This window comes from Agelaius phoeniceus, chromosome 14 (assembly GCF_051311805.1).
Source record: "Agelaius phoeniceus isolate bAgePho1 chromosome 14, bAgePho1.hap1, whole genome shotgun sequence".
Lineage (NCBI taxonomy): Eukaryota > Metazoa > Chordata > Aves > Passeriformes > Icteridae > Agelaius > Agelaius phoeniceus.
The window spans coordinates 7,916,479-7,930,136 of NC_135278.1; the positions used below are offsets into that span (position 1 = coordinate 7,916,479).

The 13,658-nt window shown below is 40.6% G+C and overlaps 1 protein-coding gene across 5 annotated transcripts in view; it reads left to right on the forward strand.

Annotated features, from left to right (window-relative positions):
* AFF2 (ALF transcription elongation factor 2) overlaps positions 1-13,658 on the forward strand; it is a 326,975-nt gene that overhangs the window by 168,942 nt on the left and 144,375 nt on the right. For all 5 annotated transcript variants that reach the window (XM_077186245.1, XM_054641636.2, XM_077186247.1 and 2 more), the window contains exon 4: positions 8,895-8,939. In XM_077186245.1, coding sequence (XP_077042360.1) covers positions 8,895-8,939 — 45 coding nt within the window. The remainder of the gene's footprint in view (positions 1-8,894; positions 8,940-13,658) is intronic.

Below are 13,658 nucleotides of genomic sequence, written 5' to 3' on the forward strand. Positions count from 1 at the left end.
ATTTGAAATGCAAACTGACTAGAAAATCTATAGTTATTGCATCGTATTTTTAAGCAAAATCAGGCACCTACATTGACTTCCTATTTACATTTCTTTGAGAAGAAAAATCACATAAAAGCTATCAAGAAACACATTTCACAGCAGGCAAATTAATTGGTTTTACTGTATTTGAATGGAGGGTTTGTCAAATAAAACATGCCATGACAGTTAATAGTGTCATTTAGAGGCAGAAAATTATTGGCTTATTTGTTATTGGATAAAAGGAAGGCAAACACTTTGTATTAGGAAGTTTTAATGTGTTTAAAATCCTCATTAGGGATTTATGGACATTCTTGCTTAGCATAGCGCCTCATTAATTTGAGGCTAAACAGTTACTTCTGTGTTTCAATTGCAATTTTTTTTTCCCTTTTCTTTAATTAGATCTCGCATTAGAGTTTGGTCTCTACACGACTGGAGATGTAGAATTAATTAATGTGATTTATAAATCTAATGGAAGTGAGTTATTCTTAGATATCTTTTCATTTTAGTGAGCAGTTTAACTGCACACAGCATAAGTGCACACAGATCTAAGAGATTTGGGGAGCTCAGGAAAAGTATGCAACTTCTGCATTGAATACATTTAGCAGTGTCCCTTGGCATTAATAGATCAAAGCATTTTAATTAGAAATGTAACTAAAAGAGAGGCCATAAAGATCCCATTCAAAAACAGATTTTCCTTGTTCTAAGTTCTGTACTGTCCAAAAAGTGTTATTTAACTCCCCTTTTGTAGATAACCATGACATTCAGTGGCAGTTGGGATAATTGTGTGCCTTACTATTTAATGAGCATAAGATCTGGCTCTTAATGTAGCCTGAGTTTGGATGCAATCACAATAAAAACATATTCAATAATTGTACCACTTTGTATTAATAAAAGGAAAATAGCTTTTATTTCCTATAAGAATTTAATTTATTTGATTGAAGTTTGTGTCAAAAATGTATCTGTATAGATTAGTTATGCTAACAGATTGTTATTTAAACCCTAAGATATTACAAAATACATTTGTTTCCCTCAGAGCAGGAACAGCCCTGCTTTGCCCTTTGAATAGTGCCCCTCTATTTTGAAGACAGTCTGAGGTCATGGCTTGCAAGTTGTGACTGTGGTGGAAGGATGTATGAAAACAACTAATTTGCAAACAAGCTCTGAGCAATTAGTTTGGGTCCCAGCATGGGCCTCACAGCTGTGAGAGCTGCTGTGCAAATTATACCCAGGAGTGCATTTTTCTGTGAGGACATTCATACCTGTTTTAAAAAGCAGAAGTGAAACAGGTAACCAACACAACCACCCACTGCATCCTTTTAGCCACAGTAGGGGTACTGTCAGATGTAAACACACATTTAAGAAGGTTCCTCTTTAAAACCTCCAAAGAAATGTTACAGTCTGAATTCCCAGGGTCAAATAATGCTTGAGGTTACACTGATGGAACCTCACTGGCATCAGGAAATCTTTAGTCCCATTGCCAAGGCCACAGTCTGACCTGGTGACTTTGGTACTATTTTAGCAGGAATTTACACAGCTCCTGCCTGATGTTGCTCTTGTGCTGGCACACACTGGGAACAGATACCACATTCCACTAATGTGCAATAGATTTAAAGGAGGTCCAATTCCAACTTATATTAAATTTAGACAGCTGTGTCTGTACAGTAAAGGATTTTGCATGATTTCCAAGAGGTTCTCAAGGGGTTACGCTGAGAATAAATATGGTGTCTAATTTACATCCCCCTAACTGAGGGCAAGTGGACTTGTAAGCCAAGCTCCCTTCATGCCTTTTATACTGCTTCATTGTCTTAGGAGAAGTTACATTTCATTCATACTGCCAAAAGAAGACAAGAACCAGACACTTGATCATTATTTCTGCCACACCACATATCTCACTGCAGCAGAGGGTTGCACAGTCTGTTAGTCAGGCTTTGATGTTTCAAGTGGACAAGTGCACAGTGGCATTTTAGGTCAGGGCACCTTTTGTGCCACTTTAGTGGAAATGTATAAGGTAATGTTTTCCAGAATAAGGTGAAAATGCCAAAGCACATAAGAAAATGTGTGTATTTTATGTAAGTAAATAGGTACTTGAAGTTAAAGGAGAAGGGGGAACTGAAAGAGAGGAAGGAAGAAGAAATTTGGCATTCCAAATTTCCTTGCTCTTTGCCAATATTAAATGGTCGTAACAGCCTTTCTACAAGCCAGTGTTTTGATCATAAATTAAGTACTGCAAAAGTCAGTTTTGTTGGGACCTGGCTTAATACTGACTTTATCAGATACTCTGGTATTATCACTATAGTGATTTTCTAAAATACTACATTCAGGATATTCCATAAGTAAAATGTGCAGCTTTACCTACATTAAGAAACTCCCTGGAGACCTTGAAGTAAGTGATCACTTTATCAGTCTTCCCTCTCTAATAGAGTTTGGCAGTTTACTGCATGAAAACAATGGTGAACCGTTGAGTTTAAATTGAACATCAGCATATTGTACTTTCATGGAGACTCTTTCATGCTGATCAACACTGAAATGGTGTTGTTAAAAGAAAACACCAAAGAAATTAAAAAGGAAAAAATGAACTAAATTCAACACATACTGAGAAGAACAAGAAAAGTATAATTGTCACATCCAGGTCAGTCTGGTTTTAAAGTTGCTGTAGCAGAACTAAATGCCAGTGAAAAAACATTTGGCTTGCTCAGTGGAAAAAACATATAGTTGGGCTTGCTCAGACTGGTAGAAAAGGTCATTGTAAGCTGAGTTCTTTGTAGGGAGATGAAACTGAATCCCTTTCAGTGTGGGGTTTGTCACCGCTCTGGTGTGACTGCACAGGTCTGTCTGGCTCTAGGAGAGGAGCATACAAGAGTCACTGGGTTTTGAATGAAGCTAAAGGTACCCATTGTGGGCAGCTTTGGCTTCTGAGCTAGAGACCTTTTGGGAAGGTCACTAAAATTGGTGTGAGTCTGATTCAGTCATGTTTTGGACCACTCCAGTAAGTTGTTTTTCCTAGATAAGGTACTATGGGGAAAAGGCATAAACTTCTCTGGCCACCTCTGGACAAGCAGCTCTGACTGCAGGCCAGGCTGCCTTAGCTCAACAAATGAATTAACTCATTCCTTAAAACTCTTTTGTGTTTTCAGGTTCTCCAGTAAATGCATATTTTACACAGTTTCTGCAGTATTTGTATTAAAGGAGAACAGAGGAGCAGCATTCTGTATTTTGTTTTAGGCAATAGATTTTCTTTCTCTCCTAATTTTTTATATATGAGAAAAGTATCTATTTCCACAGACATTTTAATAAGCCCCAGGAGATATTTCTGGGGTTAAAATAATGGGAAATGTAGTCTTCTCATGGTATTTTGGTTCCAGGATGGTGGAGGCACTAAAAGAAAACAGTGGATATGCATTATTTAGGACCCACAAATGGCTCCCTTGAAAATGAATAAGCCTGTGGAAAACACATGTATGTATTTGAATACCAAGGGAGCAATTTTGGGCTTGTTTGTTTTTTTTTTTTTTCCTTTTAATACCACCATGTTTGACTTCATTCAGTTTCCTCTAAAATGCAAACATACAGCCCTGAAGTATACTGGTGATATCTCCACAAATATCAAATACACCAGAAAAACCCTACTGTCAGCTTGCAATATTCGTTCCTTGCTCTTTTGCTGCTTCCATTCTTACACACTTGCACTAAGGTTAGTAATGAAGAGCCAAGAGCCTCCCAGCTGGTGAGATTAGCTGGCATCTATTTCAGGTGTCTTTAACATGAGTGACACTTTTTGGACTTGGTATTGAGAAAGGAAGCAGGATCATGAGCTGTGAAACATTCCAAGGGAGTTTGGGCAGTGCTGTGAACTTTACTTGAAGTAAAAATGGAACAATCTTCTCAGGAGGAGAAATGTGTAGTCAGATGGCAGCTGAGGGGAATGTTGAGAGCATTAAAGTGGAGAAATGAAGCCTGAGTGTGCAAGAAAATACTGGTGGCAGTCAAAGAAAAGGTGGTGCTGGAAAGACATGGGTGTGTATGACAAGTGCAGCTGAAGTATTGCACGTTCTCAGATTTGTAATGTGCTTATTGCAAGAATTGAACCATAGGTTCATACAGGCTGGGAGGATGTTCAAACACCATCCAGTCCAGGGTGTTGTACCTGGAAATTCTGCTAGTCTTAGTACTGCCCCATCCATCTCCCACTTGTATCAATCAGAAAAAAATCAGAAAAACCAAGCACTCTCTGTTAATGGGAAGCCTGGCAGGAGCTGAAGGCACTCAGAGGACAAGGCCTCTGCTGACTGTCCTCCTTTTGCTGTTTCTGGTTTTCTAAGTGTTTTCCTGATATCACTGTGTGGTGCACACTGGAAATGATCAATCAAGGCTCACGCACAGGATCTTTTCATGCTGGCGAGTGAAAAATCAATTTGTGTTTGAAGGAGTAAACAGTAGCACGAGCTTCATTTCCCCAGAGTCAAAATGGATTCCTTGATAAAGGAGATGACAAGGAAAGCTGAGCTCTTGATGTATAAGCACACAGGTACTCATGTGCAAGAAATGAGTGGACTCCTACATTCATTTTCCATGATACACTTACCTTTTCAATAAAACAAAGATAGGAAGAAGAGATTACTTGTTGAATGCCAATTGTGTGTCAATAAAACCAGGGAGATTGTTCATGAACAGTTTATACAGATGAAAATGTAGTCGGTCACTTCTGGCAAAGACATTATTCATGGTGTATTTCTGCTTTATGGCACTGCATTTGAATTTTCAGAACTATTTTCACAAGTCTGTTGGAAGATTGTGTTGCTAACATTTCTGAGAAATATCTGCTGTTGGATGTAAATTACAGGGAGAAGAGTCTTTGTATGATATTTCTGTGCCACGAAAACAAAATCTGATCTCATGCAGGTTATAAATTGTCCAGGAGGTAAGACTAGTCAAGGAACTGTAGAATGAATAAATGGAAGGTTAGACCAACAGGACTCATCAGATATTGTAACCATTCACCCAATGTCATTTGATCTGTATAACATTAAAGGCTACTGTTCCCTCACTCTTAGATTTCTGCCCTCCTTCCCTCCCTTTAAAGTTCAGCACTGAGCCACCCAAGCCATACATTAAACCCGTTGGTTCCACATCATTTAAGCTCTTTCCTCTCTCCTGTGAGACCAAAAAGTGAAGAAAGCTGTTGAATAGTGGCTTGTATTAGGTGGAATATTTGACCATCTGACCTTTCCTTTTTTCCTTTTTTTTCTTTTTTCTTTTTTTTTTTTTTTAGCAAGCAATATTTAAAAGTAAACATGAAGCATTTTGATGCAAAAGAGGTGTGCCAGATTAAAAGGAAATTGGAAGATGAGTTCAGTGTAGCATGTAGCTGTTGTGAAATCTCCTTGCTTTGATTGAAGTTTTATTACCTCAGGACGTCTGTCTGCAGCTTATGTGCTGTTCTTCAGTCTGGGGTTTGTGAATGCACTGCTGGCTGAGAGAAGAGCTCATGATGTGAATTGCAACCACTCAGTCTTGCAGAAGCCAAATTTCTGGAATCTGTCCTTTCAGCTGAGCTCGGCCATGCTGCTCATAAAGGAAGAAAAGCACCAAGAGCATGCACAAGTGCAAACTGTGCCCTCCTTTTTAGACTCTGATTAGTGATGAAAGCTGAAGAAGAGAGAGGAGGGATGGAGAATCACATAATGGGTCCTAAAATGCTTGATTTTTATTAATTAGGAAAGTAGTAGTATGGGATGAATGTTCAATCTTGACTAAACTACAAGAGGATTGTGGCAGTTTATTAATGGCAGTTCTAATAACAATTTGTTGTAGCACTAGCACTTGGGGAAGTGATGAATATTGTATCTGCTCTGTTTCATTCTGTCCCAGTGAATCTGTGCTTGGATGCCATGGTGTGCCATGTGGGCCCGCTCACACTTGTTAGCTGAACATGAGTGTTTATGGACAATTAAACTTGCAATTTTTAATTCACACTTTGAAAGGTCGAGAGGTTGTTTTTTCTTTTTTTTTCAAGACACTCTAAATTTCTAATAGATCTGTGCCTTTCAAGTCTCTTAGAATGTGCAACTGCAGCATGAATTTAGAAAAATGGTCTCATTTCTTTAGAAATCCATTAATAGTAATGTACTGAAAGACTCTTACATTGATCTTCTCTCTGATAGCCATGTTGTAATAATTATTCTTTTAATGTTTGCATCAATCTAAATGTTTTCCTCTTTGTGCTCTCTTCTACTTGGATCTCCCTATATGACAATCACAGCACTTTGACATCCTGCATTACTTTAATACCAATGATTCAAAACAAAGCAATGCTAAAGGGAACAAAAGTTCTGTCAAGCTATTAAAATCTTCTTTGCCATTAACACAATTAAATTGATGCATGAGCATTTAAAGTTATTAGCAAGTGCTGCCAGCAGAAGCTGGTTACAATTGCATAATATACAGTGGGCTTTATTAAAGTAAAATTGTATGTTTACTGTTATTATCATCATTAGTTCTGAAGTAATATAAACTTAAACAGGGCTGTGAGTGGGGAGAGGACTGTGAGACAACCAAGAACATGCTCTGTCCTGTATTAATAGTGAGGGACACAGTCATCACTTTTCTAAACAAAGAAATACATGTGGTACCTTGGCTAACCATTATGGCTGGCATGTGTAATGGTAGGAAGGGTGTTAAATAAAGAGAACTTCTGTACCTCTCCTGCTCTCACTCTTCCCAGTCTGACTCACTCAGCTGGATTTTGGGCTGCTCCTGTTTCTGTGGTGAGAAATTTTGTGGTTGATGTGTTCACTGTGAGCTTTTTGGAGGACTGTTTGTTTTGTTTTCTCATAGTCCAACATATTAGTTTTTCAACAAAAAAAGAGGCGTGTATTGGAGACATGTGTTCTGTCCCACTGCACAGTGCAGCAATACCCCTGCTTGCTAACCTTTTGATTAACCATATTCCTCACTGAATGGGGAGCTGGTGTGAGGAATGGAAAACACAGAGGAGCCGAGAACTTAAAAGTATTGAGAGAGGAAAAAAATAATTTAAGTGAAAAGTAGGGAGTTGAAAGAAGTCCCATCAAGTCCAAGTCCTGTTGTGTAAGGGTGGACTGCATGCCTGTTGCAGTTCATGCTGCCCACACATGGGCAGTTCTCAGCCAGGCTTGGTAGGTAATTTGAGCTGAGTAGAAACTGGGGACAAAAGGTAAGGCTCTTTTTTTGGTTGTTTGACAGTTTTAAGGTGATATTGTGGAATATTATAATCTATAATAGATAAAAATCACTAATATCCCTGTGGTTTAGTCATATTCACTTGAGTAATCCTTTACCAAGATACTGATGAACTGTTGGGAATTCAGAGAACAGTGATGAAATAAGCCAAAGGGGAGGAAAATCTGGTTTATCAGGAAAGAAGGTAAAAGTTGAACATAGAGCATTCGAAAAAAAGTTCATGTCTGTGTATGGTGTAAATGTGAAGGGAAGTAATGGATTACTTCTAGTAGTGGGAAGAGCTCTACAGAAAAGCTGAGCTGACACTGAAAACAAGATTTTAACCATTATAAAGAAAGTACCAAGTAGTTTACAGCACTCCATGTTTTATTAAGGGAAGGAATGGGAGACCCATTTCCCTACAGTTTTTGGGTCAGACTAGCCATAGTACTAGAAGATATAGGGAAAATCTGCTGCATTAGCAGAGCATGAGCTTGGTGATCTAAGAGGTCTCAGTGGTCTTTGACTTCTGTAGCTGTGTGGATTTACCCATGAAGCTTAGTGCTGGCTGAAATGCAGGCAGAAGGCCATGGCCAGTGCTCTGGTCAAGCTCTAGTACAGATTAGGATGACAGGGATTAAGTATAGTCATGACTGTCTTTCACCAAACCAGTTACTAAGGGCAATAAGGTAGAAGAACCAGACAGAAAATCTGACTGAATATTTATGGCACAAAGGACTTACCTGTGCTTTGGGCCCTTCCTGAATATTGTCTCTTCCTCTGCCGCTTTACCCCATGATAAGAGCCCACCACAGCTCTCTGCTAGTGCCACAGAGTGGCTGCACACACAGGTCACACCTGCCTGTTGTTTCTGTAATTGTTCACAGTATTTAAAGGTTTTGTACTCTTTCATATCCTTAGAATGAGGGATTGTGGCAAATGCTGTAAGTGCCATTTAACAAGTATTCTCAATTGGAATATATTAGCAGCATCACTCTGTGTGTGTGTGGGTGTGGCTGGGAGCAGAGATGAATTGATTCTTTTTAAGGGGGGAAGCAGCAGCTGTCAGGCCTCTCGAGGTGGATACCTGTGTGCTGTGCAGGCTGCAGAGGACACTGAACCTGCAACAGGCTGATGGAGTGAGGGACAACAAAATCAGCAACCACCCTCACAGTCCAACCAGTATTTTACTACAGTATATATTTAAGTTTTAAGAGCTGTCTGGGCTGTTAGCCTATTAAGCTGTAGGATAAGATAGTTGATGATAACAGCTTTCTCCTGTTATCACCTCTGTCCTTCTCTGCAGCATGTGGCAAGTTAAACCAAACCTTGCCCTCTCTCTGAAGGCTGCCGATAGGAGTAACAGTGGGATCTTCTTCAATTACAGAAGTTTCAGGCAATTCCACTGCCAGTTCTCAACTGTGAGGAAATCAGAGTACTTTATTGCTTCAAAAGTGTTGTTAGGAACACAAAGCAGTGTGGAAGAAAAAAACAACTTTTGACAAAATGGGTCCTGCTGATGATTTATGTTGATCTGAACTGGAAAATTTGGTAGGCAGCAAGCATGGATACAGCAGTCTTCAAACAGAGGCAGTTGCTTGTTAGCTGTTCACCTGTGTGGTTGAACTTTGCATCCAGCACCTGACTAAACACTTCTTTTTTTTCTTTAAACCTAGGTTGCCCTTCCCAATGACTCCAGCTGTGTGGAAGAAATACTGCGGGTAAGTAATACCCTTTGCTTTTTTACCTCCTGTATAATTGTAGTGCTGTTATTTTCATCTTCCAAGGAGAGGGTTTATAGGGCTGTCTTTAACACTGTAGTCAAATAATAACATATCAGTGGGTCTGTATTAAGAGACACAGACAGGGGGTAAGCCCAGGGTACTCCTTAGTGAGATCAGTTCACCTAAGACTCTGCATCTGCCAGCTTGTTTCAGTCAGGATTTACACATGTTCCTGTTCTTTTCAAGCTCTCAGTCCCTGAGTCTATCCAGGACACATTTCTCTCCTACCCTGAGGTGCAGTTGCTTTAATTCTTCTACTCACAAGCTGACCTACAGCCTTCCTCCTTCCTCTAGACTACAATTGCTCATCATTCATGGTTTTGTTAAAGACTTACAGACATGTTTTTTTCTGTGATCTTTGGTCAGTGGTTGAATACAGAAAATTGCTACTCCAAACTAAGAATGGCTTAATTGCAACAAGATCATGTAATAAGAAAAAGGGAGTATGCACAAGTTGTATGCCTTTCTCTCAGTGTAAGATGGGCTTTTCCTCAGACACCCCAACTTTGGGGTTCCCTGTTGCCAGTGAGATTTGCCTGGGGGCAGTTTTGCCACCTACCAGTCCCTCTCTCAGATTTAGGTTTTTCTCCTCATGGGTTGAGTTTCCCATCTGTCAGAGCTACCTGCCTGGGATTGCCAGCCAACCAGCTGATGTGTGGTGTAGAAGGGATTAAAATTTCAGTGGGAATTTGTGCCAGCCATGTCCTTGTTACTGGAGGTAGTGCTGCAGACCTACCCAGACCTGAAATCATGTGTAACAGTCATGCCAGCTTGTTTGCAAAGACTTACTCTGCTTATAAAATAAAATAAGCTTCTCACTATTCATTGCAATTCAGAATTAAATAGCTTGGAAAACTTGCTCCTGGTTTCTGTACACACATTATCTTGGGCTGCTCTAGATGTCCGTATGGGGTGGCAGTGTTGCTGCAGAAGTGTGTTGAGGCAGCAGGCAGATGTGCTTGTGCAGACCTGCCATTAGGGAGAAGATCCTCCATGAGCACCCAGGAGCAATGAATGCAAGGAAGTAAATAATATTTACTTTCAACCTTCAAAGTGAGCAGAGATTTATTACCTATAGAACACTAAGGGAGCAAAAGCAAAGGAAATGTTGAAAGGCTCTGCAAAGTTCTTAGTACATTTAAAATGTCTTCTTCCATTTATATATTTAAATTAAGTTCATTACTATATTTGGGATGAATGACTTGTTGCCAGGTGAAAGCAATTGTTTTCAGTAAAAAGCATCAAAAGAAAATGTGATAGGATGAATTTCAGGGATCAGTCATCCAGGTGACACTTTCAATGTGGGAACAGCGCATTTAATCACAGGAAGCATAAATGTCTTTTTTCTAATCAAGATGGTGACCCTATTTCCTATGCCATGACTGTCATTTGAGTCAACAAACAAGCACAATGTCCTGGGCTTCCTTCTGAAACCTGTTGAGATTGGAGCAGGATTTTCTGTTGCCTTTAAAGAATGGGGATGACCAGCAGAGTCCCCACTCCTGCCACCAGTGGGCCATTGACCTTGGGGGCACTTTTGGGATGGACAGAGCAGGGATTTAGCAGGATTCCATGTCTCTGGGGATCTCTCTCACAAGGACATGTAATGGACCTGTGAAAAAGGGATACAAACCAGCAAATCTTTCTGGACTATGGCTGCAGCTGGCCAGAGGCATCCCTCATGCCCATCCTGGAGTAAACCTGTCAGGCATGGCCAGAAGGCACCTGGAGCACATGACACCTGTGCTGGGGTGCAGATACAGCCTTGGCACATGGACCTCAGCCATGGTTGCCCCAGGGTGCTCCCCTCCATGGGCAGGAGGGAGATTTGGTGCTGCTTCCCAGGGCTCTGTGCCCTCGGCGTTGGGCTGTTCTGGGCACCCACAGGCTGCCTTCAGCCTTTTGTAACCTGCCTGCACTGGGCTGTACAGCCCTGCCTGTGTGAGCACAGCAACCCTGAGCTGCTTTGGGACTGCTCAGCAAAGACCCAGCAGACCCCAGCCCCAGGATGCCCTGGATGCCCTCAGGGCAACAGCTCAGGATTCCAGCCACATGAGGTACTGAAGCACACCTGGCACTAGAAGTACCTGGGTTTTGTCAGTGTTTTACTTTGTTCTTCTCAAATTTATGCTGCAGAACAAGCTAGCAGGAAATGTGTTTTGGCTGCATGCAGGGTATCATATTCTACTTGACAGGCAATGGAGAGAAAATAAGAGAATGTGATGCCCAGCAGTGGTCAAAATCCAGTCTTTGGCTCCCCATGGAAACCGTGTCAGAAGATTCAGGCTGGCTGCTCCAGATGAAAGAATGACCCTTGGTTTCAGCAGAAATTTGCACTTTAAGAACCTAGATTAAGTTTCCAGCCCTGACAGGGACTTCTTGGCCTTTCAGGGCCATTTACATAGGCTCTGATGAACTTTTGGGAGTGTTGGTCTCAGCTCCCTCATGGGAGCTTCTCTCAGTGAAAACACCATGTTATTCACATTTCTGTCCTGTCAGGGATGTTACAAGGTAAACACAAAGGATTCCAAGACAGTCAAGCCCCAAAAGTGGTCAACTGGGCTGTAATTGTGTATTTTGACCAACCAAACCATTAGCAAGCCCTGCCAGTTTCTGCTCTGGGCTGTGTCTGTTGTCTGCTCCCCAAAGAGCTGGGGAAGGATGCTCTGCCTGGCATTCACCCTTGGAGCAATGCATACCTTTAATTTTGCTTTTTTTTTTCCTGATTTTGATTTTTCTGTGTGTTTTTAAGTTGAGGAATTAATTCAGTTCCATCCCTCAGAAAGACACAGTAACTCTCAAGAGTTTCTTGCTAGACTTTACAAGGAAGAGGTACTCCTGCAAAGATCTGTGACCTCTGATTTTACATAGCTCTTTTTTCAAGCTGAACTTGATTAATGGTTTCTGTAATTGTAGAGGTTTGTAATTCTTAATCTGTCTTCTGCTTTTTTTTTTTCCGTCTTGGAGAAAAAGGTTTAATTGAATTTATATTCTAAAATTTTCAACCAAGTGAGGGGAAAGGTCTTGACTTCATTCAGACCCCTGAGTCTTCAGAGACAAAATTTCACAGTCCTTTAGATTTCCTGAAACACTTAGCTACTTATGTCATCTTGTGTAAATGGTTTAAGGACTGTTCCCAGTACTACAGCCAAAGGTTAATGGCAGACCAGTCTCCTGCTGATTTTACTTTTCTAACCAGGATGGCTGAGAAGGTTGTGAAAAATAATAATAAAACATAATAATAGTAATCATCATCATCATCTCTTATGCAACTAAGGCGAAATAGTAATGATAACACAGACTGCATTTAATACAAGCTGCTAATACCAAACTGAAAGACAAAGGCAAATACCTGGTGGTCTACACATTTTTCTGTTCCAAAATGTGTTGGGGTCATTTTTCCAGCCAATGCAGTGGTTTTGAAAGTGTGGATAATATGGAAGACAGGCAATTAAAAGTATGTCTGTGTAATTCACATTTTGTTAATATAGATTTAAATTAAGTTGTCACTTGCTATGTGCATCCATTGAAAAATGAGTTCATTGAAATGTTTTGATCCAAAGTGCAGATGGGGCGGGAGAGCTGACATTTACAACCAGTCTCCAAAGCTGTTACTTGTGCCACTTGTACCAGTGCTTTCCATCAGTGCCTTGCTGTCACTGCCTGTGATGTGAGCCATGTGCTGGCCCAGGGAAAGGAGGGGTGTAGGTGACACTGAGGGTGAAAAGCAGTGATCCTTTTCCTGTCTGTGGTCTGTGGAGAGCACAGAAGGGGGAGCACGGGGCTTCCTTAGCCCTGATGTGCCCTGGCTAAAGAGTTGATAACCACACAACACTGCATGGGAGAGAAAGGAAATTATTTTTAACTACATGTTCTGGAGGACTCAGAGTGCAAATTGGAAGTTTGGGCTGGGTGTTCAGGCAATCAATTGGACATAACCCAGCACTGCAGCTCTCATGGCTGTATCGTAACCACCCAGGCAGGCTCTGCTGTCTGGAAATCTGTCCCTGCTTGGAGGAACAAAAGAATTCTTGTATGTGCATATTCACAGTAGGAAGGCATCAAGTAACTAGATGGACTTCTGATGGTATGTGGACAACTGTGATACTAATTAGAAGCTTTCCAGTCTGGAAGCAAAACAGATTCCCAAATATAGTTCAGATTGTAATAAGTGTAAAAATGACTGGAGTTAAATGAGCAAAGTCTGTAATTTGTATGGTCGTCTTCTGATGACTAGCTCCTGTCTAATGACATGGGAGAATATGTAAATTGATCAGCAGGTGAAAATGCCCTTGACTCTGCAAATTATGTGTAAGATTACCTTCCTCATGCCAATTGAAAGCTCTAACGGATTTAATATATCTCACCTCAGCTGAAGTGAGCTGTTCACATAGCAAAATTAGACTGTAACAGATACAGCCCATTATTTGCCCCTCAGTAATTGTTTTCTCTTCTAAAATACAAACAACATTGAAGAATGATGCTAAACCTAATTATAATAATTGTAATTTGAAAAATACAGGTATGCTGTCCAGTGTGGTTACAAATGCACTTAGTAGCTGACGGGTAGTTTAAATATTTTCATGTGGAGTCTGGGGGCTTGCTGGGGAGGACATGATGTGAATTTAAAATGATTATCCAGACGTCACTGGACAA